Here is a 26,170-nt window from a genome sequence, read left to right as displayed (position 1 = left end):
CAGCAGAAAAGGGAGGGGCATTCACAGGCTGATGCTTTGAACAACTTTTCAGTGGGACTGCATGCATCTTCCTTCTGTAGTGAAAGACCAAGAGAAAAGGTGTGTAAAGGAACCCCAATACAATTACCTGAAGCCAAGGTGAGATGGATTAATATTATTGTTTGTCTTTTTTAGTACTTTAGAGGAAGAGAAAAAGCACTGCGTTAAAATAATTACTTTAGGTAATCAGGGTCTTGCAAGTGACTCAGTAGTGAGGGGCAAAGGAGAGATGGAGTTAAATAGTTCACCCTCCTCTAAGCAATACCCAAACTTACCACCCCTGGCCTTAGAATCAGCTGCTGATCAAGGTAGGGCTCCAGGATTCTTAAAATGGAAATTAAGGCTACACTCAAACTCTTATCATGGTAGGTTAGACAGGGGTCTTTTACCCATTCAGATACATTTTTCTTTCGCTCTCTTTCTCTTGTTGTTTGCAATCATTTGTAATTCACTTGTCATTATGTAAGTGTTTTGTTTTATTGAAAGAAGTAATTACATTTGAGTGTGTTTGGTTTTGGCATTCTTTGGGTTTGGCTCTGGAGAGTGCGGAGTGTTGATGCGTGGTCAGAGGTTAGGGTCAATAGTGATGGTCTGATGACATAAGTGTATGTGCACTTATGTGTGTCTGAACCCTAGCTGACAGAAGGAAGGAGACAGACACAAATCAGGCAAAGTACAAGTCATGCTATTTGCTAGCCAAATGTTCAACTGAGTGATACCAAATTGGGTTCACATTTAAACATTAATCACTGGTCAGCCAAGGATAGTACATTTCACACCAGGAGCCTGAGTTACAAAAAAATACAGTAGTAGCTGTCAGAGTGAGATTATGTCTTATCTCTGGATCCACATACTCTAAACATTCACAAAAATAATGATATTTTATGAGAGACAAGTACATGAAGGTAGACTATGTAGACATTCTAACACATAACTGTAATTATAGTGAGTTTCTAGATAAAAGCATGGAGTGTATGAAAGGGGACACATTACCAGATCTCTTAAAGAGAGACTCAAACAGTCAATGGTAAACAAATACAAATGACAAAGAACTAGCAAGTGAAGCAAATGACAACTCTGCCATTGTAGACATTAAAAGAACAAATATCCACCTGGTGTAGATATATATTGATAGCCTTAATTTATGGGTGGAGGACATAGCAGCGCAATGTTGTCATCTCAGTAGTTTTTGGATCCATTTTTTTTTTTTAAGGTTTCACACTGTGGCTTTATTCTTTAATGTCTTACAGTACAGTTTAGTAACTGATAACCCTAGACACTGGACTGCTTTGCATTGGAGATAGACCAAGGTGGAATTGTGGCCTTATATTGAAGTAGATGTTGGATACTTAATTTGACAGATAGTACATGGAGAAAGACTGGCCCATTGTATCAAACAAACCTGATAAAGAACCATTAGTCAAACAAGCTGATCAGTCCACAAAAGATGGTTTATACACTGTAAAGAAACCTTTACCGTGTAAATAATAATACTGACTATTATTCCGTGGAACAAATTGGCTAGATAGAGCTTTCCATTTGTAAAGGAAGGTAAACCATTAAATCACCCAGTACAACTATATTATTGTTTGCCTGAGAAACCATATTTTTGTCTTCTATACTGAAGCAATAGTGTGGACACAGAATTTGACATGCTTGAGGTTAATTAACTGTGAATAACATGATAACCAAGCAATCGGTAACTACCAGAAGGGGCAAAAATACATTTATAGCAATTGTTTTGCATTTCCTTACATACATGCAGAATTAAAGTACATTTATCCTTCCACAAAACATAATTAGCTGTGTGTGTAAAGGTCACTCCAAGTGGATGCTCTAGATCACCAATGCCACAGTAAGTTGTTATGAATGATATCATACTTTGTCATTGCTCTTTTTAGAACTCCAAATGACTCCACTGTAATTACAGTTCTGATGTATTCTTTCCGTCATCACAGAGAGCCTGAAGCTATGTAACACTGGGTACTCACATAGTTACTCTGACATGAGATCCAAACTTGAGTGACAAGCCTAATTTTGGCAGGTTCTCAAAGAAATACAGTAATGTTTTTACTTACTGTAGGTAAGTTGCTACCAGATGTATAGCCTGTCTTCAGTATATTGCTGAAGCACGCTGAAGATCTAGTTATGGAAGTCTGGAAACAATACCATAGTGAGAGATGAATTAAATTGCTCATGACAAAATAGATACTATTTCTAATCATTAGATCCTTACCTTCATAACTGATATGATGCTGTGTGTACTATTAATCACTTTGTACTTTCAATCTCACCAGCAGTCAAAGCATCTGTGACATGCTACATGAAATGTTATTTTATGTCAGAGTTGACTAACTCTGAAATACCATTTAACTCTAAATGTAATCCTTAATACTGGCTAAATAAACACACAAAGAAAAGGATCCATTTGAAATACTTCAAACGAAATGGCTCAGCTGTGAATGCAGGTAGAGAGGAGTCTCAGGTGTTTCATACATGTTATCACCAACATCATCATCACATACAATTAATTTTTTTTTATTATAGTATAGTGCACAGGTATGTATGGGTGTTCAATCCTTTTGAAATGAACAAGTCCAGAAATAGATCAGCATCAGGTTTAAAGTACACGGCTGTATTTCCTGACTTGAGGGGGGGTTTGGAAGGTTTGCGTTTCATGGGTACATTTAGATTTGGTTATAATATTTAGATTATAATATTAGGACATATGGACCAAATATTAAAGTACAATGATACAAATAAATCATACATTTTTGTCAAAACATCTAGTGTATGAAGTACGAATCCTAAAACTATATAATTTATAGCTGAAGATGAGAAACATGGTTTGCGATGTTGAACATACTTATTTGGAGAGTAATATGTAATAATTTGTGGTCTGATTATAAACACGAGGCAGACTGCAGACATGAGTGGTTCCTACATTTCTAACAGAAGAAAGATTAACTTAAATGTGTTGTTTTATGTGATCGCTCAAACTCAAAGGTACTTTTCCTTGTCGTGACACAAATTCTCCTTGTTATAACTCCTGAATGCAGACTGTATTACACATGCTGCAATCACGTTAACTTGAAAAGGTAAGAAAAGAATGTCTAAGCCTGGAAAAGTCGTGGAGATTCATCACAAGTCATGTTTTTTTTAAGGCATTTTAGGAATGCATGAGTCTTTCTGCAACATTGAGTATCAGTATTGGACATACAATATGTCCCATTGTTGAGTGATTTCTTTGTGATGTTTGGCATATTTTGAAATAAGTATTTTAATCATTAGTGTAACTAGCCAGTCCCTCAACAATTTTCACTGACTGTCCTGACTTTCGATATTATATGTCATCCAACCTTTGTCAACAGCTCCATCCAAACCGCCACCATGTCGAGCAAACGTGCCAAGGGAAAGACCACAAAGAAGCGCCCGCAGAGGGCCACCTCAAACGTCTTTGCCATGTTTGACCAGTCCCAGATCCAGGAGTTCAAAGAGGCCTTTAACATGATCGACCAGAACCGTGACGGCTTCATCGACAAAGAGGATCTGCATGATATGCTGGCCTCTCTGGGTAAGGCACATGTCAAGGGACTCCTATTCACCCTATTGACTTCACAAAAGTAAGCAATTGGTTAGTGTAGTAGAATCACCACAGGAAGTAATACAAACTTCCACACTAATAATACAGAACATCCTGCTGTAAAATTTGTATTATTCATACTTTCATTGTTGGTCAACATGAGCACCAAGACTGAACTATCAGACTAACTAAACACCATATGGGGTTCTTCATAGGCAAGAACCCTTCGGATGAGTACCTGGAGGGGATGATGAGTGAAGCACCGGGGCCAATCAACTTCACCATGTTCCTGACCATGTTTGGAGAACGACTCAACGGAACTGACCCAGAAGATGTCATCCGTAATGCCTTTGCTTGCTTCGATGAGGAAGGATCAGGTGAAATGCTCAAAAATCCAAGTCTACATCTAGTTTATAGAATAGAATAACTTTGTCGTTGTACACTGTACAACGAAATTGGAGGCAATCCAGGTGCACTGAACAAATACACAAGTTTATAAAATAAGATGAAAATGTCAAAAGACTTGTGCAGTTAATGATCTGAGCAGAACTAAACATGAAAGTGCATGAGGGAAGGCTGTATTTCAAAATAATTTGCAGAGAGTGATGGATCAGGAGGCTGACAGCTTTGCATGCTCCGCAGGTGTGATCCACGAGGACCACCTGCGAGAGCTGCTGACCACCATGGGAGACCGCTTCACCGACGAGGAGGTGGACGAGCTGTTCCGTGAAGCTCCCATCGACAAGAAGGGCAATTTCAACTATGCAGAGTTCACCCGCATCCTCAAGCACGGCGCTAAGGACAAGGACGACATGTAGAGGACACATTTCTGACAGCTTCACATACATGAAGGTGCTTGAGCAGCTGTGACCCTACCCTCTTCAGTATAGACTCGGGGTCAAGTAATATCGGAAATTATTCTGGTTTAACCTGGTCAGATAGGAGGACTGTCATGGGTTCTACATCTGAGAGTATTCCATCATACCAGGCCAACGCAGTCAATTGCATAAGAAAATATTTTAAATTGCCTTTTTAGTTTTGCTAAAATGTACAAAGTGTGGACTATTGAAGAGTGGTGCATCATGGCTTAATATTTAGGTGCATTCCCACAACATAAAAACAAATGGCTTTTATGTATTCAAATATACGTGACATTATGTGCTAAGGAAGCCAGGTTGACTTTTGAACTACATCCAGAACCTGTATGTGGACATCAGTTTCCACAACTAATAAACAGACCTGCAATCATAAATTCTCCTTCTGCATCCATTATTGAGCTGTATCATGTTGAGAAGACAGCTATACAAATGTATGCTTGGACGGAGCAGGTAATGCCATAATGTACCTTCATTGTGTGTATCCTTTCACGTCTACTAAAATATACCTGTATGTATGTAAGTACGACTGTCAAACTGTCATAAAAAATCTGAATAGTTTGAGGACTTAACATGTCTTGTAGCTTGAATGTTAAGATTTGTGCAAATCGTTTCCAGAGCTGTAAAACTGAAGGCCACTCACACCGTCTATAATGGCAACAGCACCCAGGCTTTACCGTCTTTGCAAATACTTCAAGGTGTCTAAAAGGGTTTGATAACACAACAAGGCGACACTGACCAGTAAATACTTTGAGAATTGCTATCTGCCACATCACAATATTGTGAAGTGCCTTAAATTTGTTCCATTCATCTGGTGGGGGGGTTCTAGTCATGACAGTATAGCTTAATGTAGTTTTGCATCTGTCTACAGTACAATAAAAGAAAAGTGGATAGACCCTTACTATGAAAAAACGTAACTTTTATTTCTCTGAAATGCATGTACAAAACACATTTAAAGTTTAAGGCATATATTGCACAGACTAATCAAATTCTATGTAGAGGGGGTATGCTCCCTTAATCCCCGGTTTAAGGCACAATAGCCAGTTATACTGTCCAAAGCACATCAGCCATGATTCATACAACCAAATGTCCAAATACTTTAGAATGCATTTGGTCTTACAGAGATGCTATATATTGCATTTTCCAAGACAAATCATGCAACAAAACAAAAATAGCGTGACCTTGATATTTACATGTTTTCACATTGACATCTACGCCCCCGAGTTTTATTCTGCATCTAAAATATGTTTCAAAAACCTGCTACGCCCCCGAGTTTTATTCTGCATCTAAAATATGTTTCAAAAACCTGCCTTTTCTAAATATTATTTCACCTTTCCAGTCTAGTCACAGTGGCGTACATGGTACTGAAAACAGTTGATTGGATTGTTTGTGTTCTATACAGTATATACCTAACATTTACAAACATTCTCTGCTTCGTGTACAGTATGACCCAAGCCTGAACCGTCCTTTCCTAACCATGTGAACATTGAGGTATATAAAGCACGTCTAATACTGAGTACCTGTGAGACCAGGCTTCCTCCTTATGAACAAAGGATTGCTCAATATCAAGACATGAAAATCAAATATGAATGAGTATCTGCCTTCAGTCATTGAGGACAAGGTGATCCATGCTCGATGCTCGTTGTCTAGCTAGACAAAACATTACACAGGATTCCACCTTTCTCTCTAGTTTTACCAAGCATTAGATTATAAAAACGAATAAAAATGGGCCATGGTTGTCAACAACATGCATGGCACTGGTAAACAATACAGGCGAGATAAGCATTGCAAGTTAAAGCTATTTTGACTGGCCTTTAACGACAACATAAGAATCACAGCATCAATACAGTATACAGATCATGTCATACCTGGGCCTCCAACTGAAGATCAACGTAACCACTTGTGTGCACCTGAAGTATTGACATGCTATGTGGTGTGTAACCTTGAATATACTTTTTATATACACTGTTAAAAGGGATGGTTGGGATTCTGAATGAAATGGTCTAATTACTTTAGATATAGTGGGCTCTCACGGTTCCATTCCTTCAATACATAGGCTGTGTGAACAAAGTTTGTCAAGACACTCGACATATCCAAAACAACACCTATAGGCATTTCCGTTAAGACATTGCGGTTTAAATCAAAACGAACAAATCATATGGTTCCAATCTTTAACAACGGGGAAAGTTGGGGACTGAAATGTTAGTAATTGGGTTGCATCCGTAGAGGAAATGACACTGTGGTCACTTCACAGCAAATACCCAGATCGTAGCCAAGTGTTTTCCCCCCCCGTTGCCACTGAACTGACTTCTGCAACAGCACCAACGTGACCTCTTACTTTATCACACACACACACTCACTCACTCACAAATACAGAGTCCACATTTAACATCCACATTAAATACACCCTGGAAAATCATACACAATGCATTAAGACAGCACAGAGTAACATATAAAACATTCCATTTTCATATATACATAGAGAATACTGCTTACCTGCTAATAAACTGTTTTGGAAATGGGAATGGATAACAAAACCACCAAGGTAGATTGTTGTCAAATATACAAGTGGTATTTATCTGAATCCATCAAATTCTGAGTCCATGCAGGCTCCTGAATCAGAGTAGCTTTAAGGCAAACAGAGGAAAGTCATAAAAATGGAGAGAGATCACAGACACCGGAGTTTACCTGTGCAGTGAGGCTTACTACAGTACAGCCAATTTCCCTTACGCACGCCTCTGCCACACAATGTGAAGATGGTGTGGGGAAAAGAGTGGCTGTGGAATGTTTGCAATTTAAAGCCAGGCCAACGAAAAAAGAAAATCTAAAGTGCACAACTGTACAGGAGCATGGCGCTGGAGTGTCAAATAAAAAATTTTCACAAGTTGCTGCAGGCCACCTTTATAGCCTTGAAGGAAATGGTTGACAGTCTTGTAAATTGTCCCCACTCTATTTAACAAAGTCTAATCCTGCTACTGAAGACGCTTCCTCTGCTGGTGGTGGCTTCTAGACAGACCAACTGTACATAAGAAAGTGTTTGAAAAGTGGAATTTAAAAACCATCAAAAGACATGTTGTATATACCATGTGTCGTACATCCTGGAACGCTACTTGATAAATCATGTTTTAATGTTCTACCCAGGAGTAGCCTCCTTGGAAAAGTCCTGATAAAATATGGCCAAAAAGCCAGTCCTCCAAAAAAAAAAAAACAGTTTTATACAGGAGTTGTTGATGTAGGAACCGTTTGCCAGAATTCCGAACGTAGGCACAAGGTTTAGCCAGTAGACAATAGTAGTCAATCTGCCTCAGTTGACCGTTTCGCTGACAGCCCGTATGGTGTGCTGTGGCCCCCACACCGTAGAGATTGGCATCTGGACGGCTTGGGTGGGCTGTCGGACATCACTGTGGACCACGCTCCACACACTGGGGATGACCGGAGGGGGCCTCTGGCCGCTGCTGCTTGGCAAGGGAGCCAGGGGCTGAAGGGCAGCAGGAAGCTGGGGGCCCAGTCCCCGGAAAGGAGCAAACGCTGGAGCTGGAAACCTGGGCGAGGCATCATGGGCCGAACTTAAGATGGGGACTGCGGCTGGGGTACGGGTGGAAACTTGCACTGGAGCTTGGGTTTGGGTCAGGGCCACTGTAGGAGCAGAGACTGGGCTTGTGGAAACAGTGGACACCATGCTTTGTAACGCATCTTGGTCCAGGGTTGAAACAGAACATGTAGTTGGCATTGTGGCAAGGGATGCATTTGAAGCCGGGATTAACACTGGAAACATGGAGCTACAAGTTGTTGCATGGACAATGGTTGGGGTAGGGGATTGGATCTGACCCAAGACAGACGCTGTAGTTGACAATGGCAATACAGCTGGCATTTGGGCCGGGTTCAGCTGCATTTGGTTCATGCATGAAATAGCCTTTTTCACTGGACTCCATAAGACTTCACTGAAGGGGATTGGAGACAGTGATTGTAGTGGTGTAACCAAGGCTGATGCTGGAGACTCTTTCACTGGAACTGAAACTGGCACCAGAAAAGCCTTCTCTGAAGAACTTGATTCTCTGGGAGAGTTGGTCCCTTTATTAGTGTCCTCTGGCGGGGGTGTTAGTCCCATATCACTGCCATCCACTCTCTGCACTTCCATGACCTGTCTGGCTCTCGAAGCTCCTTCTGTAGCCCTGCTCTGGCTCTCCTGGAGCCTCTTCACGTTCTCCTGCTCTGCGGCCCTCTGCAGCGCAGCATCCACCAGCAACCTCAGGTCACTGAAGTCGTGCGTAGGGAAGAGTTCTGGAGGAGTAGGGGGAGGGGTATTAAAGAGCCCTCCCGGGTGGTTAGCTCCAGTCACCCCTTCACCTTCATTATTCAGCAGGACTTGCGTATCCATCCGCATCAGCGCTTGGACCGACCCTTCAGGGCCAGGGTAGCCTGCTCCTGTTAGGATGGCTGTGGCAGTGCTGCCCAGCAGACTCAAGTCCAACATTGGGCCAGGGCAGATGACATACGGGCGGGGCGGTGGAGGGGCAGACGATGGGCTTCCAGGTAAACTGGCTTCGCTGGCTCCTCCTGTGGAGGGGCGCCCCTCACCCCTGGAGGCTCGTCTAGAGATGGTAAACTGGGTGGGGTCCTTGCCGTCCTTACGGAGAAGGTCAGGAAGGAGGCGCCGCCGGGCATTTATAAACCAGTTACAGATCTGAAGGAAACAGGGAGGTTTAAAGATTGTTTTTCTTTCTGCTTTGGTAAACATATCCACCACATTTAATGAGGCTTAACCCCCAAAATTATTAATAATTTGCATAAATAATTTTATGGAAGAAAGTAGGATCCTTAAATTTGAATTAACACAAGTGAACAGCCATTTTCTCTGCCTGAGCAAATTAGGAGTTCTGTAAACAACATCAGATTTCATCAGTTTTCGGTTTAGCCATGTCAAGACACTAATAATTAATTAATTAGCGGGGCCAATAACATGACTACGGGTTAAAACCATTTTCATCAGCTTCCACCCGCACAGGTCTCCATCATCTCTGGATCCACTGGGCCTCCCTCTGGTGGAGGAACCTCCCACACAGACCTAGCTAAGGGAAACCTCAGACAGCTGGAAATATTGAAGTCTCAGCTAAAAATATTGAGCCACCCAGCACATGCAAAGGCATTCGACTGCACTGGCTACATCTCTGCCTGTCCTGCAAGGGGAAATCACATCCATTCTCTGTGTGTGTAAGGGACAAGAGAAAATGATTAAACGTGCTGTGAAAAGGGATGGCTGTGGAAATATCATGCTCAACTGTACTGTTCATGATATTTGAACACAGTTTTGCTCCTCTCAGGACAGCCTAAAGCTGAGATTTTATGGGAATCTTATGACATATCTCAATACATTTTCTTCCTAGTATCAGATATTTCTGCCAATTCAGGTAAAAAAAAATCATCATCGAAGTCATTAAGGCCGATGAAAATGTATATCCTATACACTGGAATAATGTAGACCAGTCTGGGGAAATGTTTTGGCTATGATCACATGTTCTGCCAGCTTTCATAAGGCCTGTCCCCATAAAGAGTTCCCCTGTAACTAGCAAACCTTCTGTTTTGATTTAGCCCTGTTGATGCACTTCGGTGAACTAGACTAAAACATGTACTATGCAAGGATTTAAAACAAATTACCAGATAATATACCACATAAGCCCAGCATCAAAATATAATAATGGTCTTCTGGGCCAGACCCATGGACAGATGCAGTACGAGTGCAGGTTCCTATACTGAAGTACGGTTCAAGAGGGAGGCTGAGTGCTTGTCTCACCTGGAGCACAGAGAGGCTAGTCTGGCCTGACAGGCTGACCTTCTCCTGCTCTGAGGGATAGGCGTTGAAGCGGTGCTCATACAGCCAGCTGCGCAGCACCTGTACTGCCTCCTTGGGCAGGTTGCCGCGACGACGGCGCTTGGCCGAGCCCCTTGCTCCTGATAGGTCAAGGGGAAAGCCATCGTCCTCGAAGGGGTCGCTGTCCGACATGGTCCAGGATAACTCCTGCTCCCGAAGACGCTCTTCCTCTAGAGCTGAAGGGAGAGACAACGATAGTGTGAGTAACTGCTGAATGATTCTCTGGAAAGTCCATCTGTAGATAATATACAACTGCCTGATATAATGACCACCATAGATCACACCATCCAACTAATAGCCAGGCAACAGCCAATCCAAAGACATATGCTGTACAACTAAGATTAAAATAAGAAAATCTTGTTTGGTTTAAAATTGAAGCAAAAGGTGCCAAATGTTCTTGTCTAGAACTTCGGTAAATTCAAAATGGAGCATGCACTCCTGGGGGTGCAGGCCAGGCTGTAGAATGCAGCAAATGTCTTTTCCCCTGGGTGAAATCTGACCCCTGGGGCAGCCCCTGGTCACACAAAGGAGATTGTGTGCAAATCACCCATCTCCTGCAGTCGGCCTTTTAGGAGTCTTGACCATGCAAGGGGGCCGTTTTCAATTGTTTAGCTCAGACATTATGAAGGTAATACAAGTATAAACAATTTGTTCTTAGTCGGATCATTAATGTGATCATGTTTTACCACGGTAATTGTGATATTAAGTTTAGCTATGAAAGTAATGCTCTGCACATACTTCCACATGTGACCAGTTTGTCCTGACACTAGCTGGGATAAGAGTTCCTGTTACACATGCAAAGCCAATTGAAAATATAACTGCATTTCTTTTGTCAATGAGAAAAGATTACCTACATTTGACACCTATTGAACATCTTAAATATGAGGCAAGTTGATTTCTCCAGTGGCAATTATGTTGGATTGCTAGATAGACTGACAAAAAATGATTTGTTTTGAGCGATCAAGAAAGAGAAAATAAAGTCCTATGTTTTCGAAAAAAACAATCTTTGGATAAAAGATCGCCATGCGTTGACACTCGTCAAGTTAAGCTAACTAAAAGTACTTTTCTGGATAAAGCTGATCGATCATATTGTGGATACTGTGGTTACCCCTAAATCACCATGATGGCTCGACGTGCTAAGTAGCTATAGCGAACTGGCTCTGAACAAAGTACTGACCAACATCAAACTTAAAACAAGGCTAGCTAGCTAGCCAACACACAATGGCTCGAAATTCGAATCAAATTTCGACTCAACATTCTTTTCAGTTTCGCCTTCTGGTTTTCCGTATACAACCTCGTTTTTTCCCACGGTATATTCATTCTGATTGATTAGCAATTTAAAAATAGCCGCTATTATAACACCAAGTTGGGTTGTTGAAGTTGGGCAAGCAAAATCTTGAGTTCACATCGTGTTTGCAAGCATACAAAGAAACCCTGAACGCACGCCCTTCCACATGCATGACTGTTCTCTGTCGCTCCGCCAGATGGACACCATGCTTCCAAAGATAACTAGCTGGTTAGCTGTCCCTCCAAATTCAAAGACAAACACACGCTGCATTTGCTCGCAACAAAAACCACATTCCATTTAAAAACAACAGTCAGACACACTAAGCCCAGAGACAGGCTATTGCACAGCCAATATAAACCTCATAATTTAAAACATTGCTCAATTTAAATATACCTCGTTTGATAGGTTTCATTCTTTGTTGATGGCTTGGTTGAAAACACGCAGCTGTCGAAGTTCCTTGTACAATGTGTGCCCCCTGGGCCAAACGTTGACACAACGGGATTTAATTTCCAGATTATCTAGATATTACACACGAGTTATATTTCCACTACTTCAGTTCCTCTTTCTTGTAGCATACATGTGATGTTGTTTGGTGGAGCAATTTCTTCCCATCGCGTTCCCTTTGTGGTCACATAAAATTATTTGTGTGTCGCTCGGCTCTTTACCTGCACGCAGCAACACAAACTCTTTGCCAATCTGACAGTCGAAACTGGATTGATCCCGCCTCCGGTTCACTTGCTAGCCAATGACGGCGTTTTATTCCCAGTAGATGGGGTTGTGTCATCATTGCTGGTTGACTGACAGGAGAAGCATTTCATTCAAAATTCACTGCAACTCTTGACTGAAGAATGTTAGTTTTCCGACATTGCAGAAATTCCAGGTTTAGACATCCGCGCTTTTGTTTTGACAACGTTTAAGGTTGACCATGTAAATTGTGTAATTTAATCTTCGTGGTCTAGTCGGTAAATGCGTTTATGTAACGGAGACTGTGTTGTTACATAAATGGCATAGAATACGAACCATCAGAAAACGATTGTGGTGGATTACTTAATTAAATGTTACGGTAAATGGTAAATGCTCAAAAAAAATAGGGGAGCCCCAATGTGTTTTCGCACGGTTGCTCATTCTTCTGATATATACATTCTCTTTCCTATGCAAGAATTTACTCCTTAAAAAGAAGTGCCTGTGGGGGAGACAGCTTGTTCGGGTCTCAATGCATGAGACGGTATGCCCAGAATACATTGTAAATGCAGCATAAATCATGGCTACTGTAAGAAAATGGCTTGCAGCCAAACAATCTACCATCATCACATGTCATGGAAAATCCCTGAGAGTAAAATGTGCTTATCAAAATGTTTTTTAGAGGCAGGGGGCAGAGCAAAAACTAAATAACAAACCTAACAATAATTTAGCACCAATCCAGGCAATAATTTTAAGCAATGACCATGATAAACATCTTGAGAAAGTATTATGTGCATTTTATTGAATGATACTTCTCTAGATCATACATGATGTACATATTTGAACAAACAAGCTCTCAGAAATTGTATAAATAAATCTACAGTATTGTAAAAGATTAATTCTCTTCATTTGCATTTTGTTCTATTTAAAGCAGATTATTATGATGAGAATGTAGGGAATTAGGCTACATTTTTGCAAAATGTTCATGTTAATCCTAATAACATACCAGTTTACTAAACTTTTGTATTGCATGATATGAGTTTAATGTAACCAGAGCAGATATTGACTGGAACCATCATCATTTTAGGAACAAAACATCCATTCATTCATATCTATCTCAATATTCTATACTTAACTGAAAACCCAAACACACAGTTAATTGATTATTTTTACAACATTATCAATTGCAGATAAATCAATTAATCATCAGTAAAATATGTGCTTGTTTCATAAAATATTCATTATTATAGTCATTTTTGCTACATTTTATATCATGTGGTAAGAACATTGGTGCTCCTGCACCATTTCCAAAACATCATTGACATTATAGAGAAAGGCAGACAATACAGTGAAAAGAGACATCTTTTGACTAATCAAGCCAATGGACCAGGTACTCAGATGAATTGAACCAATTAACAGATTTTTCTTCGGGTACAATACGTATTAGACAACCCAACAAGTCACTTGACTTGGGCTAGCCGCCAGTTTGATGTACAATAGATCAATACAAAGTCTCTTGTAATTGATTTACTTTCAAAAACTCCATATCAAGTACAAGTAAGAACTAATATTGTTTGCCTCGATAATTTAGATAAAATAGAATAGGTAGAATGCAAGAAACACTAAATACCTATATGGCTGATGGTTAGCCACATAAAACCTAATCGTTATCACATAATGAATCGGCAGAACCTTGGAGTTAAATCTGTTCTGCTACAAATTAAAGCAGTTTGTTACACATCAAAAGAGTAGTAAGACTCGTGAATGTTTCTGCATATGAGACTTACAATATGGAGAGTTATGGGACATATTTTGACTCTAACATACCTTTACACCTCACAAAGCATAATGTATATTGAGACTAAATTAGAATTCAATACAGAAAACTGACAACCTTTTTTAAATTATTGCAACAGAAACTGATACTACTGATAGTTAAACTGCGACACTAAACCAGGTAAGACTTGGATGCTAAGGCTTTAAAGGAGTCAGCCATGAAACTCCACACCACTTACATGTCCTTCTAGTTAGCTTCCAAGCCAATCACATGGTTCAAACCAAGGTTAAGGACTAATTTGTTTTGATTGATCTGAGTTTCTAAATAATCAAGGACTTAAATTTAAGTTCCAGTGGCAGCCAAATTAACCCAGGGTACAAGAGATGTGCAATATCAGGACTGTGTTTACCACTTTCTCCACTGCTTTAATGTTCACCATGTCAAGTATCTTGGTTACTGGTAAGGAATCACATCAACATGAAGCTGCAATCCTACAACAGCCACGCCAGTCTCAAATGGTGGATGGAAGACGAAGATTTAGAAAGAGGGGCAAGAAACAACCCCACCATTAGCAGCAACAGCAAGGACCATTCTCTTGCAGGCAAACACACGACAGCAGACAATAGACAGCAATCAAGAGACGGCTATCGCGTGCAAGGAGAGAATGGTGACCTATAGGCCCACTGGGCCAAACCTCTCTATTACAAAGGAAAGTGTTGGGTGTAAATTAAAGGTGCACTATAATAACAAAGGGTCTTATTTGCAGGAGCAAAGTCAGTCAGTTTCAAGCAATTCAAGTCAAGCAAAGCAATACTTAGAATACAGTGGTTATATAGATGCCCTAACTGATCTCTGAAATTGTATGGAAATTGTATGGATTGTAGGAAGAACTTCCTTAGCCCTGACATGCTCTTATAATATTGTTGTGATACTGTTGCAACATGAGTTGCCTGAAATAAACTTAAAGAACCTTTGCTCTTATTGGTTCTGTTCAAATTTGAAATCAGAAGGATACATATTCTGATCAATTTTTTGTGTGAAAACTGTTGACACTGTTTTCTCTGCTTCAAGGTAATTACTAAACAAAAGGGATTTCCCCAGAGTATAAATTAATGTCATGTAACAAATAAATTATTGCGACTACTATTTCAAGAATTATTTCAATTACTCAGCTATTTCGTTTTTGTAAATTTGAGCCCCTAAGGTGCTTTGTTTTTTTAAAGACAGCAATATTGGAGGAGTCAGAAACATAGTATGTAAACAAACAATTTATAAAATTTGATTCACAATGTGGAATCAATTGGTTTTGCAGGAACATTTCCATCTGTGATATCAATAATGTATATGAAACACAACAAAGACACTTTTCACTTAAATTTTCCCTCTCAAATAACATTGAATTTACCGATACTAATTGTACATGAGCACCCACTAGTGCTGAATGAAGATACATGTTTTTGTGTATCTGAGATAATTCTGTTCCAAGCAGCCTGATTTTCTGCTCATTAAACTCATGTGCACCAGTTCTGGAATGGTATGCTCTGGAAACGGTGATGGCATTGTGTTGTTGTGCTGTTCCAACCAACAACTAATTGTCTCAAAATAATGAAAAGTGGTGTAATGCAGTATAGACCTATTGTTTTTAAATGACTTCTTATGAATTTAACTGTGAATTATGCGGAGCAATGTTTTTCTAACTGAGGGTCTTTAGTTACAAAAACAATCCTCTGGTGGGCAAACCAAAGCAGAGAAATGTGACACAGCGTGCATGATTTTAGTTGATATAACTGATAAAGTTGCAATTGTCACACACACAAGCTTAGTGAAGTATTGTGTTTTACTTTGAATTAAGCCGTTCCCTCACCTCTCCTTAAATTGGCCATACCACACCAGTTTTGATTGTAGGCAGAACTTCTTAAGCCCTGACATGCACTTAGAATATTGCTGTGATACTGTTTTAACGTAAGGAGATTGTCTGAAATAAACTGGTTTGTTATGAAGAATCATTGTGTTCAATTGTACTGTGCATATCCCAACTGACTTAACTCTATTACAAATATGTGTTCTGATCTGAAATGATGGGGGAAATGCTGCTCAAAAGTAGTTTTTTTGTGTGCAATTATTAAATTAACTAACAAAGTAATTAAGGTTAGTAAAAGAGTGTAGGATTTATGCTCATTGCCCATCCGTCAGTCGGTCTTTTGTACTCTATATAAAGGGTAAAGATATATATGTTTTAGGTTACCTCAATTTGGCCATGGACAGATGATCAATGACATGGTGTTGTTTGTTAAAGGACTACTGAATTGGTAGACTTTCTGAAATAAAATTAACTATATGAAAACAATATTTCTTGTCTAAATGCTCACAACTCACTCTCACTTAAGAAATACATTAAAAAAAAAACCTGCTTCTGGGTGCAAGCATTTCAGCATTTTTACATCATACAATGTAAAAAAAGAAAGAAAATAATTTGAGTAAACAAACATAAAGGATTGGGAAGACATTAATAGCTGAGCATATGTAGTTTGTATTGTGTGTGTATGTGTGTATATGTGCAAGTGCTTCTCTGAGTAAATGTGTAAAACTTTGCGATGGCCCCAAAGTGGCGTTGTGCAAACTAGTCTATCAGGAAGAAGGTTAAGCATGAACGCTTTTAAACTCGGTCTGCTTATTAGAAGATCTCTTATAGCCATGATACAGGAATATCTAAAACAGTCTTTATATATATTCTTTAGCAGATAATGATAACAATATTGTTCTCAATAGTAATTTCATAATTTTAATAATCAAGAATAGTAACAATTTATAACCAAGTTCATTATCTGTGGTTTTCAATGGCCGCCTGAAGAGTTTTCACGCATATTCATCTACACCCCCAAAGTACTTTTAATTTTCTCTCACTTTATTTTACTATCAATATTCCCACCAGGACAGCCTATACCTGCATGTGTAACCATGACACCCTTCGCCACCCATGTTCTGAGAAACCTTCCTGGTGGTCTCCTTCTCAACTTTCTCTGCCTCCTTGTAACCATCTATTGCTTCCACTGAGATGAGAATCCCCACTCTTTCCATTTTTCCTACGTCCATCATGAAGATAGTTCTCGCTCGGTCACTCGGTCTCCTCTTAGAGGCGCGTCTGGGCCTCAGGGACGTAGATCTCGATGCTGTCTGCACTCTCTGTGGCGGAGTTCTGACGGACAGAGGCGGCTCTCTTGGCGGCCAGCAGCCGCTTGCGAGCATCCTGTCGCTGCTTCTCGGCTGAGGCCGACGAGGAGGTGGAGACAGAGTCGGCGCTCTTTTCACGGCCCAGCACTGGCCTCCCTTTACCAGGCTTCTTTGGCACTGGAGGAACCTGCTTTTGGTCGTCCTGCAAGGTTGCAGCAGAACAGCCAGACCACAAGGGGGTGGTAGAGGGTGAGAAGGAGAAAAGGGGTAGAGAGGGGAAAGAGATGATAAAGTGAGAGGATGCAAGGGAGTGTAGTAATAAGAAGCTTTTGTTAATAAAATTGGAAGATGCAGGACAATGGTGATGATTGGTGCTAAGCCTTTTACTAAGTTGGCTTAAAGTGTGAAAAACATGGCAGACAACATAGATACAAACAAACATATAGATACATACATTCATACATACAAAAGACACACATTTAAAGTACGCAGAACAAATCATTTAGACTAAACATGGTTATTATATTAACAATTTTTTGAAGGACATACAGTAAATGACAACATGTTAGAGCAGATGTTCAAATAAAACTGAGAATGCCAATAGACAAGACAATCTCCCAACCAACACAGAAAGCTAGCGAATATTCCATTCCATGAGGCTATACATCTTTGCCATTCTCCACTGCAAACCAACATCTTGTACCACTGCATGCATGTCCAAAGTGGGGTTTCTAACCCCAAAAAAGACACCACACAAACTTCCATGCATGCGTAAGAAGGAACTGGTTCTGTCCAGACGCCCCCTTTACGTTGAGGTACAAAGCCCTAAAGGGCTCACCACACAGCGAGGTGGTGAGTTGGGCAGGGGGGAGGTATGAAAAAGAGGGAATTGGTGGGGGGGAGAGAGGCCGGTTTCGACGGCTTTCCTACCCCAGCCAGGGCACTGGGCAGCAGAGGTGGGCAGTACCTTCCGCTCTGGGGGCGAGTGGGCAGCGGCCGAGGAGGTAGGCGCAGGCTGCCAGTCATTGGACTTGAGGTGGTACAACTCGTCAAATTTGAGGCTGATGTCCTCGATAGAGAGCTGCAGCAGGTCCCAGAAACCAGCCAGGTCCTGAGCTGTGGCCCGAGGGTTGGCATTCACATTCTGCAGGGGGAGGTTGAGAGGGAGAGAGAGAGAGAGATGGGGGAGCAAAACCAGGTTTTTATAATGCTCATTCAAACTCTCAAGATCAAAGATCATAGTTTGCAGCCAAAACGTTACACTGAAATCAGGTAGTGTTTTCAGCGGTGAGGGTATGGTACAGTTAAGTCCATAAATATTTGGACACTGATACAAGTTTTTTGTCAAAATATATTTAAGTTACAGTTAAATAATGAATATAGGCTTAGAGCGCAGAGTTTCAATTTGAGGGTATTCACATCCAAATTGGAGGGGGGTTTAGGAATTACAGCTCTGTAATTTGTAGCCCCCTTTTTCAAGGGAAAATAATTGGACAATTGACTCAAAAGCTGTTACATGGACAGGTGTGAACTATTCTTTGTTATTTCTTCATCAATTAGAGAGGGTACAGTTTCTGGGAAAATTGTGAGGTGTGTTTGCGTCCGCTGCAGATAGGTCAGATTTTTTTCATTTTTTACAACTAATATTTCTGTATATATTTAATAAGTATGCATACTTATTATTAATTATGAGCATAAAAGCATATATTGTTGCTGCTCATTTACACTTGGAATGAAACAAGGTTCTCCTCTCATTTTGCCTTGGTGCAAGAGGGAATGGTGACAGGCTATGTGGCAGCCTCACATATTTGAAACAGATGCATCAAAATGAAGAAATTGGCCAATTGTAAAAATGGTCCTAACCTATATAATGAATTAAACTTCCTCTCACGCTTTTTTTTGCATTTACTCATATTCAGGGGTGCCGTATAGCAGGGAAAGGGCCCCTGACGGACAGGGGCCTCAAAAATTGGAAAAAATAATAGAAACTAGAGATGGTACAATTTCTGGGGAAATTGTAGTGTGTGCTTGCTTACTTGTGTTGGTTGCAGGGGTCCGTATTTAAATTACATTTCTGTATATTTTATATTAAAATGCATAGCCTACTTATTATTTATAAAGATTACATAGATTTAAAAGCATATTTTTTTCTGCTCATTTACAACTCAAAATACTAAGAGTGAAGAGTAGGATGAAATAGTTGTCTTCTCATTTCCCCTGCAAGAGGGAATGGTGATTAGCAACCTCATAGTTGAATCAAAACGAATACATTTGGCAGACCGGTGTAAAAATTGACCTAATCTCTATGATTTAAACGTCATTGTAAGTTTTTCCCTTCTCGTGATATTTTCAGGCATTTAGCCTACTCATATTACATTCATTCATTAATAAAGAACCCCCTTTGAAATGTATTTTAACAACAACGTTACCAGCAGTAGCTAGCTATCTCAGATGGAATCGCGATTCAAATAGTATCATCTGCTAACTGAAAATATGCCCCAAAAAACGTAAATGAGCTTGACCTTTATTTAGGGGAAAATCACTCATTCATAAGAATGTCAGTGGTAGCGATCATTGTCAGTAACAAGGCAAAATGCGATATATAGCCCTGCTGTGTGGAGAAGCTGCCCCGGTAGATTGTAGGCTACAACTACTACTAGACTGTCTTGGTAGCGATTGCGTTGGTTGAATTCGATTTAACGTTACTTCCATTGTACGGTCTAGGCTGAAATGAATTATTTTCATGAACAGATTGACAAAGTTTAGGCTGTGGCAATGGAGTTCAGGTTAGTAGTCACTAGTCAGATAGTTTCACCAAAAACATGTGCCGCCGTTTGACTTCCTACAGTACTGTAAACAGCTGTGGAGATGTTATTGTTAGCTACAGTAGCCTACTACTAGGCTACCTAGCCGCTAGCACTGTTCTGTTAGTAGTCTTTACCTAGCCGCTAGCGCTGGTCTGTTAGTAGCCTACTAGGCTACTGTACAGTGTTGCAGTGAGCTACACTAGTTTGAAACCACAGGTAATGATAATTTCACCCAAAAATCGTTTACTTGTAATATAATGTCATAATAAATCCTACAACGAAAATGTATTGGAGAAGAATGTTTATTTTAACAATTGAAAACAGATGCATCATAGACCGCTGTAGTATGTGTTGCCCGGGCAACAGAGGCTAATGTCATGATGCTAATGCTTCAGTGAAATAGTAGACTACTGTTTCCGAAAGTAGACGTAACTACTTCCTTATATCAGCTTATATTGTACATTACACTTCACAATTGTGTTTCATATCACAAAGTAAAAGTATCTCAAAGTAAAATGACTAAATAGTTTTCACCCTGGCCTATTTGCTTGTGGCGTTTCTGCTCCTCCCTTGCAGTAAAGCAGTTAGCCTAGCTATTAGTGATGTGTCGTTCGTGAACGATTCGTTCATTTTGAACGAATCCTTATAAGGACTCGGGAGTAACGAGTCCTCTCAACGAGTGATTCGTTCATTTCCCGACTCGGTCTTTCTACGAGTCTTTGGATCATTTTTCACGTGACCTGCATAGGCTCTGTAGCTAGAGGAAACGAACGATTCGTTCCTTTCCCGACTCGGTCTTTCTACGAGTCTTTGGATCATTTTTCACGTGACCTGTATAGGCTGTAGCAAGAGGAAACGAACGATTCGTTCCTTTCCCGACTCGGTCTTTCTACGAGTCTTTGGATCATTTTTCACGTGACCTGCATAGGCTCTGTAGCTAGAGGAAACGAATGATTCGTTCCTTCCCCGACTCGGTCTTTATACGAGTCTTTGGATCCTTTTTTCACGTGACCCGCATTGTATTTTTTAGTAGAGGAAACAGTTTCCTTATTCCCTTTCGCGTGGCCGCTGTTTTAGTAAGACGTGAATGAATGATATTCGCTCAAGTCATCATACTGACTGGTTTTGTTATTTTCACTTTACATTTACACTTACAGTTTAGTGCAGTGTAATTGTTTGACGTGATAATTAAATGCTAGTGTGATAATACATGACCAAATCATACAAACTCATGATACATTATTTTAATGCAGGAATTTATTTTGAAATAGTATTTGCTGGTGCACATGTCATGCACTAACCTACAGTGGACGTATAGGGGCTATACGTCCTTTGCAGTGGACGTATAGCCCCCAACCCCCCCCCCCCCCCCCCCTGAAATGAACAAATGACTCGAAAAAAGATTTGTTCATTTTACTGAACGAGATTCAAAGAACCGAATCAGTAAAAAGAACCGAACTTCCCATCACTACTAGCTATCTCCCAGAAGTTAACGAGCTGCTAAACTAATGTTCTGCTAGAGGTAGTCACGCGATATTTCGTGACGTTAGTGACGTCAGTAGCGTCAGTGACTGTGGCTAGCAAGTTAGCCACCGTTAGCTTCACTTTTGCCACAAAAACTTAATTAAAACCAAAACCGTGCAACGGAACATAAATCCCAATAGAACCAACGCAATCGCGACCAAGACGAACCTTTTGACATCGACGTTGTCTATGTAGTCCAAATATTGACTGAGCCTTAGGGGCGCGAAAATAAACAATAATAAAAATAATATATATGTGAGATAACAATGGTTTGTGCTCGCCGAAAGGCAAGCACACCCCAATGATACTTTTCTTTTTTTCTTTTTTCATGGGGCCCAAAATTCCTGCCGGCGCCCCTCCTAATACTGCATTTCATTACTTCAGAACCCCCTTTGAAACAATAGGATTCTAATAATGTTGTCACTGGCAGTATCTTAGCTGTATCGTGATTCAAGCAGTACCATCTGCAAACTGAAAATATGCCCCCCAAAACATAAATTAGCTTGAAATGTATTTCTGGAAAACTGGCTAATATAACAAGTTTACTAGAAGTGATCATAATGTGTCATTAACAACGTACCCGTCTGAAGACGCTTATCCACTCCAATCATTCGTATATTGAATGGCATCGATTTCTTTCAAGGACTTATGATCATCATTTGATGATCATAAGGAGCATCGCCCCCCCCCCCCCCCCCCCCCCCCCCCCCGGCCGTTCATCCTCCGGTCGCACCTGGACCATCCACCGCCGCCAGCAGTTCATCACTCAGCTCTGTGTGCTTGTTATAATTATACTAGATAACTTTTCCAGAGGTATCTCTGCTATGAGTTAGTGCAAACTGCTAACTTGATATTAGGCTACTCGGTGTAGAATTATGGTATTTTGGTGAAATGGTAGCTAATGTGCTAGAAGTACCTAGTTGGAGAGCTTACTGTTTATGCTGTCTCTGGTGTAAATGTTACTCCTGTGTTACCGCCAGTGTTGGGGGTAACGATTTACAAAGTAACGAATTACAGTAACGATATTACTATTAACTGGAAAAGAAGTAAAGTAACGCCAGAGAATGTCTAATAAAGAGAGAACTCCCACTCTCGGGAAACTTCCGGGTTCTGAACTGGTTGCAGTTCCACTCAAGTTCCATATGAGGGCGCTAACGGTCGAGAGCAGAATGAATGGAGGTCTATGGAGCTATACCCCTCAAAATCCACTTTTCTCAGGATATCATTTTTTGTCTAGTAATTTGAATTCTGAAATCGAAAGGGGAGGCAAAAAAAACACACCACCGGGTGTCATATTTTTTTAAAGTCGCCTTTCTGTTCTAAAAAGCCTTTGAAAATGGCATTGACGTCATACACATCGTACGACCAGAGCTACTGCTTGACAGGAAGCTCTGGTTACTTCCACTTTACTCTCGAGGCATCGACAACACAGCTGACAGGTTAGGCTCTCCCTGTCAATACACATGCTAGAAAGAGTTTTGGCTTGCTAATGTTGTTGCTAATGTTGCTAATGCTCTGACATTCTGGTTCTGCTTTGGATGCCATCAAGCGGGATCTCTGGTCGTAGTCAGTCCTTCACTAACCAATCAACATTCGTTAGCAGAATGCTAGTGTGTTATGGGCAACAACGACTTACCCCGTAAGAAATCGAAAGGACCTAAGTACTCGTTCATTCAACTTTTGACCTGTAATCCATGTTGAACATGTAAAAACTATAATCAAATCTGAGATTTATCAACGACAATCAGGCGAAAGAGACAAATTTAGCCGTTTAGCTCTATAGACTCCCATTCATTTTGCACTTGACCGCGATCACTCCCGGTGGAACTCTGGTGGAACTGCAACAAAATTCGGTACAATGGGGCTTAATAGGGAGTGGGCAAGCTCTCCTTAAACAGGCTCTGGTAACGCATTACACTAAAAATATTGGTAACTACACTACTTTACTAGACCTCAGGAACGCGCTTTCCTGCGTTACCCAAGCCATTTTTGTTGGTCCGAAAAGTTCTCTTTTAGTCAAATCAAATTAATTTGTATAGCCCTTTTTACACGCAAGCATGTCACAGAGGGCTTCACATGCGCCCATAGAACTGCCCCTCAACCAACCTAAACCCTCAGTAGTGGCGCTTGCATGCTTGCTTGTCTGGGCACCGTTGCCACAGAGACCGATTTAAGTGATTTAAGGGAGTTGCTGGTCAAAAATATTACAGTAAAATGTGCTCTATGTCCAGGCGAGAGGTGTCTTTCAACTGCTGTCAACTCAATAAGATTTTAGGGTGAGACATATTTCTTTGGTCAGATAGTGTGGACAGGCTTAATGGTGAATTGCTGAGTTATATATGCCATTTTGCTTTATACGTTTAGAATTACAATACACTATGTGGAAAGGCTAAGAGATGCCCTTTATTGAAAATTGAAAAATAAAGTAATGAAAGGTCCATGATGTTTATCCATGTATCTTTGCGGTACATTTGGACATTTGCTTAAAAAATTTGAAAGTAAAGTAACTAGTAGTGAAGTTACTTTTCAAATGCAGTAACTAGTAAAGTAATCTAGTACAATTTTCAGTTGTAACTAGTTACTTTTTCTGAATAACTACCCCAACACTGGTTACAGCTCAGGGGAACATTTCATTTATATGCATCTGTATGTTTCACTCATTGAACAAATACATTATAATTCTATACTGTTTTGTTCGGCTTGACGTAGCATCCATTATCTGGGTCGTTGGTAGCTTACTTGAGAGAGGCGGCGCCTAGAGGCGAGGGGGCCGAGCTTCAGCTCCTTCAGGCGACACGCCCCCCCCCCCAGTCTCGAACAGAGAAGACTGCTGATTTTCTTACGATTTCAAAGCCTAATTTAACATACTTGTCCGTGTTTTTTTTTTCATTCGAATTTGGATGTGTAGTTAAAAACACATTATTCTGTGGTGTGGTGAACTTGTTACTTGTTAATTAACGTTTTTAATTCCACTTTACAGGATCTTTAAGTGTGTAAAACGTCTGGAGTTGATTCCAGGTTGTGGTATCTGCATTGAGAATTAATTAATTAATTTCCTGTGCACCACTGGGAGCATCCTTTTCATTGTGAAGAGAAACCCCTTTACAACATCCAGCCGAGTGAACAACACTCTCCAGGAGGTAGACATAACATTATCCAAGTCTACCATAAAGAGAAGACTTCATGATAGCAAATACAGAAGGTTCACCTGATCTCAACCTGATTGAGCATGAATTTCACTTGCTGAAGACTAAACTTTAATGGGTTATTGACTGCAAAACCGAGTTGACCTTGTCATAGTTGAATAACAACAGTTCAGTGGGTAAAATGGATATACAGTGAACCTTGACACCTCTTTCCTATGCAAATCTCACAATTTGAAACTGCTGCTGTAAAACAATCGGTTTCAAAAGCTCCACCCTATTTGGCTCTGGTCTGTACCTTTGTCACACCCCAATCTCAGGGTTTGCGTAGATCTCAGACACTAGTATAGCTCTGGCTGCTTTGTGTACTTCCACAGGAATTACAAAGAAGAAGGTTTGGAAGTTTTTCAACTATATTGAAAATGGACCACGGTTGTTAATGCAGTGTTCCAGGCCGTACAGGGAATGCTGACACTTTTCATAGTCTTCCCAAAGAACCAAACACTCGACGGGCATGGCTGATGTTTGTCTATGAGAAGATCCCTGTGAAATCCCTGAAGAGCACTCAATTATTCATTTGCTCAAACCTTTTCACGAAAGACAGTTTTGAAAACCTCTGACAATTTAAAGCAGGTTTGCCAAGAAGCTGTTGCTGGAAAGAGGTGCTGTTCCGACCGTATGCTCATCACAACCGCAAGCTGTAAACATGATTTTGTCGCTAACAGTTATAACAGTTATTAGCAGTTTCTAGCTTAGGTAGAACGTGTGATGATTTAGTTTATTGGCAATGGGGCCGACGTTATTTCATTTTCCTGACTGTGTTTCATTCAAATAAATAACCTGTGTTGTCATGTAAATCTACAATTCACGATACATGTTTGGCTATTATACATAACAATATTTTTGTTCAACCCCTTGAATTAAAGATGAAAGTCTGCAGCTTAATTGCATCTCGGTTATTTCATTTCAAATCCATTGCGGTGGCGTACAGAGCCAAAATAATGAAAATGGTGTCACTGTCCAAAAATGTATGGACCTAACTATACTGGTTTTCCATGTATGTAATCTATGATTCTCAATTGATTTAACCAAGATCTAACCACAGTAGTGTGTTAGAAATTTAACATTCTAATATCCATTGTTTCTACATATTGCAATGTTGAATTAAATTATTTTTTATTTTGCAGTCTTGAAGGTAGGCCCCTTTTTACACAGTGTGTATTACCCGTGCCCTGTGCTTAGACTGGAAAGAAAGCTGTCAGGACCATATATTAAATATTACACCGTAATATAATACAAGGGCTGCGTTTAGTATTCATCCAACTTCTTTTCTTTACACTAGCTGTTGTTATTTTTGAGTTCCCACGGGTGTTCCTCTATCTCTGAATGGTGTAAAAAGTATAGTATTTAGAC

General features: G+C 40.3%; 3 protein-coding genes across 6 annotated transcripts in view; 1 reads left to right on the top strand and 2 right to left on the bottom strand.

The window, feature by feature from the left end:
• The first annotated feature begins 30 nt into the window (after positions 1 to 30).
• LOC124488972 (myosin regulatory light polypeptide 9) lies at positions 31 to 4,874 on the top strand. Its single transcript, XM_047051551.1, has 4 exons — positions 31 to 138; positions 3,411 to 3,613; positions 3,838 to 3,999; positions 4,265 to 4,874. The coding sequence occupies exons 1-4, from the start codon at positions 62 to 64 to the stop codon at positions 4,438 to 4,440; spliced, it is 618 nt and encodes a 205-aa protein (XP_046907507.1). The 5' UTR covers positions 31 to 61; the 3' UTR covers positions 4,441 to 4,874.
• A 799-nt stretch (positions 4,875 to 5,673) lies between these two features.
• Positions 5,674 to 12,349, bottom strand: LOC124488971 (homeobox protein SIX5). Of its 2 annotated transcripts, none has more exons than XM_047051549.1 (3): positions 12,048 to 12,349; positions 10,289 to 10,542; positions 5,674 to 9,181 (listed from the first exon to the last, which is right to left on the bottom strand). In XM_047051549.1, the coding sequence occupies exons 1-3, from the start codon at positions 12,064 to 12,066 to the stop codon at positions 7,802 to 7,804; spliced, it is 1,653 nt and encodes a 550-aa protein (XP_046907505.1). In that variant the 5' UTR covers positions 12,067 to 12,349; the 3' UTR covers positions 5,674 to 7,801. The 2 variants fall into 2 exon arrangements, with proteins under 2 accessions (XP_046907505.1, XP_046907506.1); XM_047051550.1 differs by lacking the exon at positions 12,048 to 12,349 and adding an exon at positions 11,221 to 11,958.
• Positions 12,350 to 16,880: 4,531 nt separating this feature from the next.
• The window catches only part of dlgap4b (discs, large (Drosophila) homolog-associated protein 4b), a 30,509-nt gene continuing 21,219 nt past the window's right edge, over positions 16,881 to 26,170 (bottom strand). For all 3 annotated transcript variants that reach the window (XM_047051545.1, XM_047051542.1, XM_047051544.1), the window contains 2 exons: positions 18,251 to 18,427; positions 16,881 to 17,485 (listed from right to left, as the gene is read on the bottom strand). In XM_047051545.1, coding sequence (XP_046907501.1) covers positions 17,243 to 17,485; positions 18,251 to 18,427 — 420 coding nt within the window. In that variant the 3' untranslated portion in view covers positions 16,881 to 17,242. The remainder of the gene's footprint in view (positions 17,486 to 18,250; positions 18,428 to 26,170) is intronic.

This window comes from Hypomesus transpacificus, unplaced genomic scaffold (genome assembly GCF_021917145.1).
Source record: "Hypomesus transpacificus isolate Combined female unplaced genomic scaffold, fHypTra1 scaffold_159, whole genome shotgun sequence".
NCBI lineage: Eukaryota > Metazoa > Chordata > Actinopteri > Osmeriformes > Osmeridae > Hypomesus > Hypomesus transpacificus.
Note: the sequence above shows the minus strand (reverse complement) of the source record. Positions and strands in the feature narration are given on the sequence as shown.

Coding starts and splice junctions, on each gene's coding strand:
- LOC124488972 (XM_047051551.1), top strand. CDS start 62: ATGCATCTTCCTTCTGTAGTGAAAGACCAAGAGAAAAGGTGTGTAAAG. Junction 139..3,410: donor TACAATTACCTGAAGCCAAG/GTGAGATGGATT, acceptor CTTTGTCAACAG/CTCCATCCAAACCGCCACCA. Junction 3,614..3,837: donor TGATATGCTGGCCTCTCTGG/GTAAGGCACATG, acceptor GGTTCTTCATAG/GCAAGAACCCTTCGGATGAG.
- LOC124488971 (XM_047051549.1), bottom strand. Junction 9,182..10,288: donor CTAGCCTCTCTGTGCTCCAG/GTGAGACAAGCA, acceptor TGTTTCCTTCAG/ATCTGTAACTGGTTTATAAA.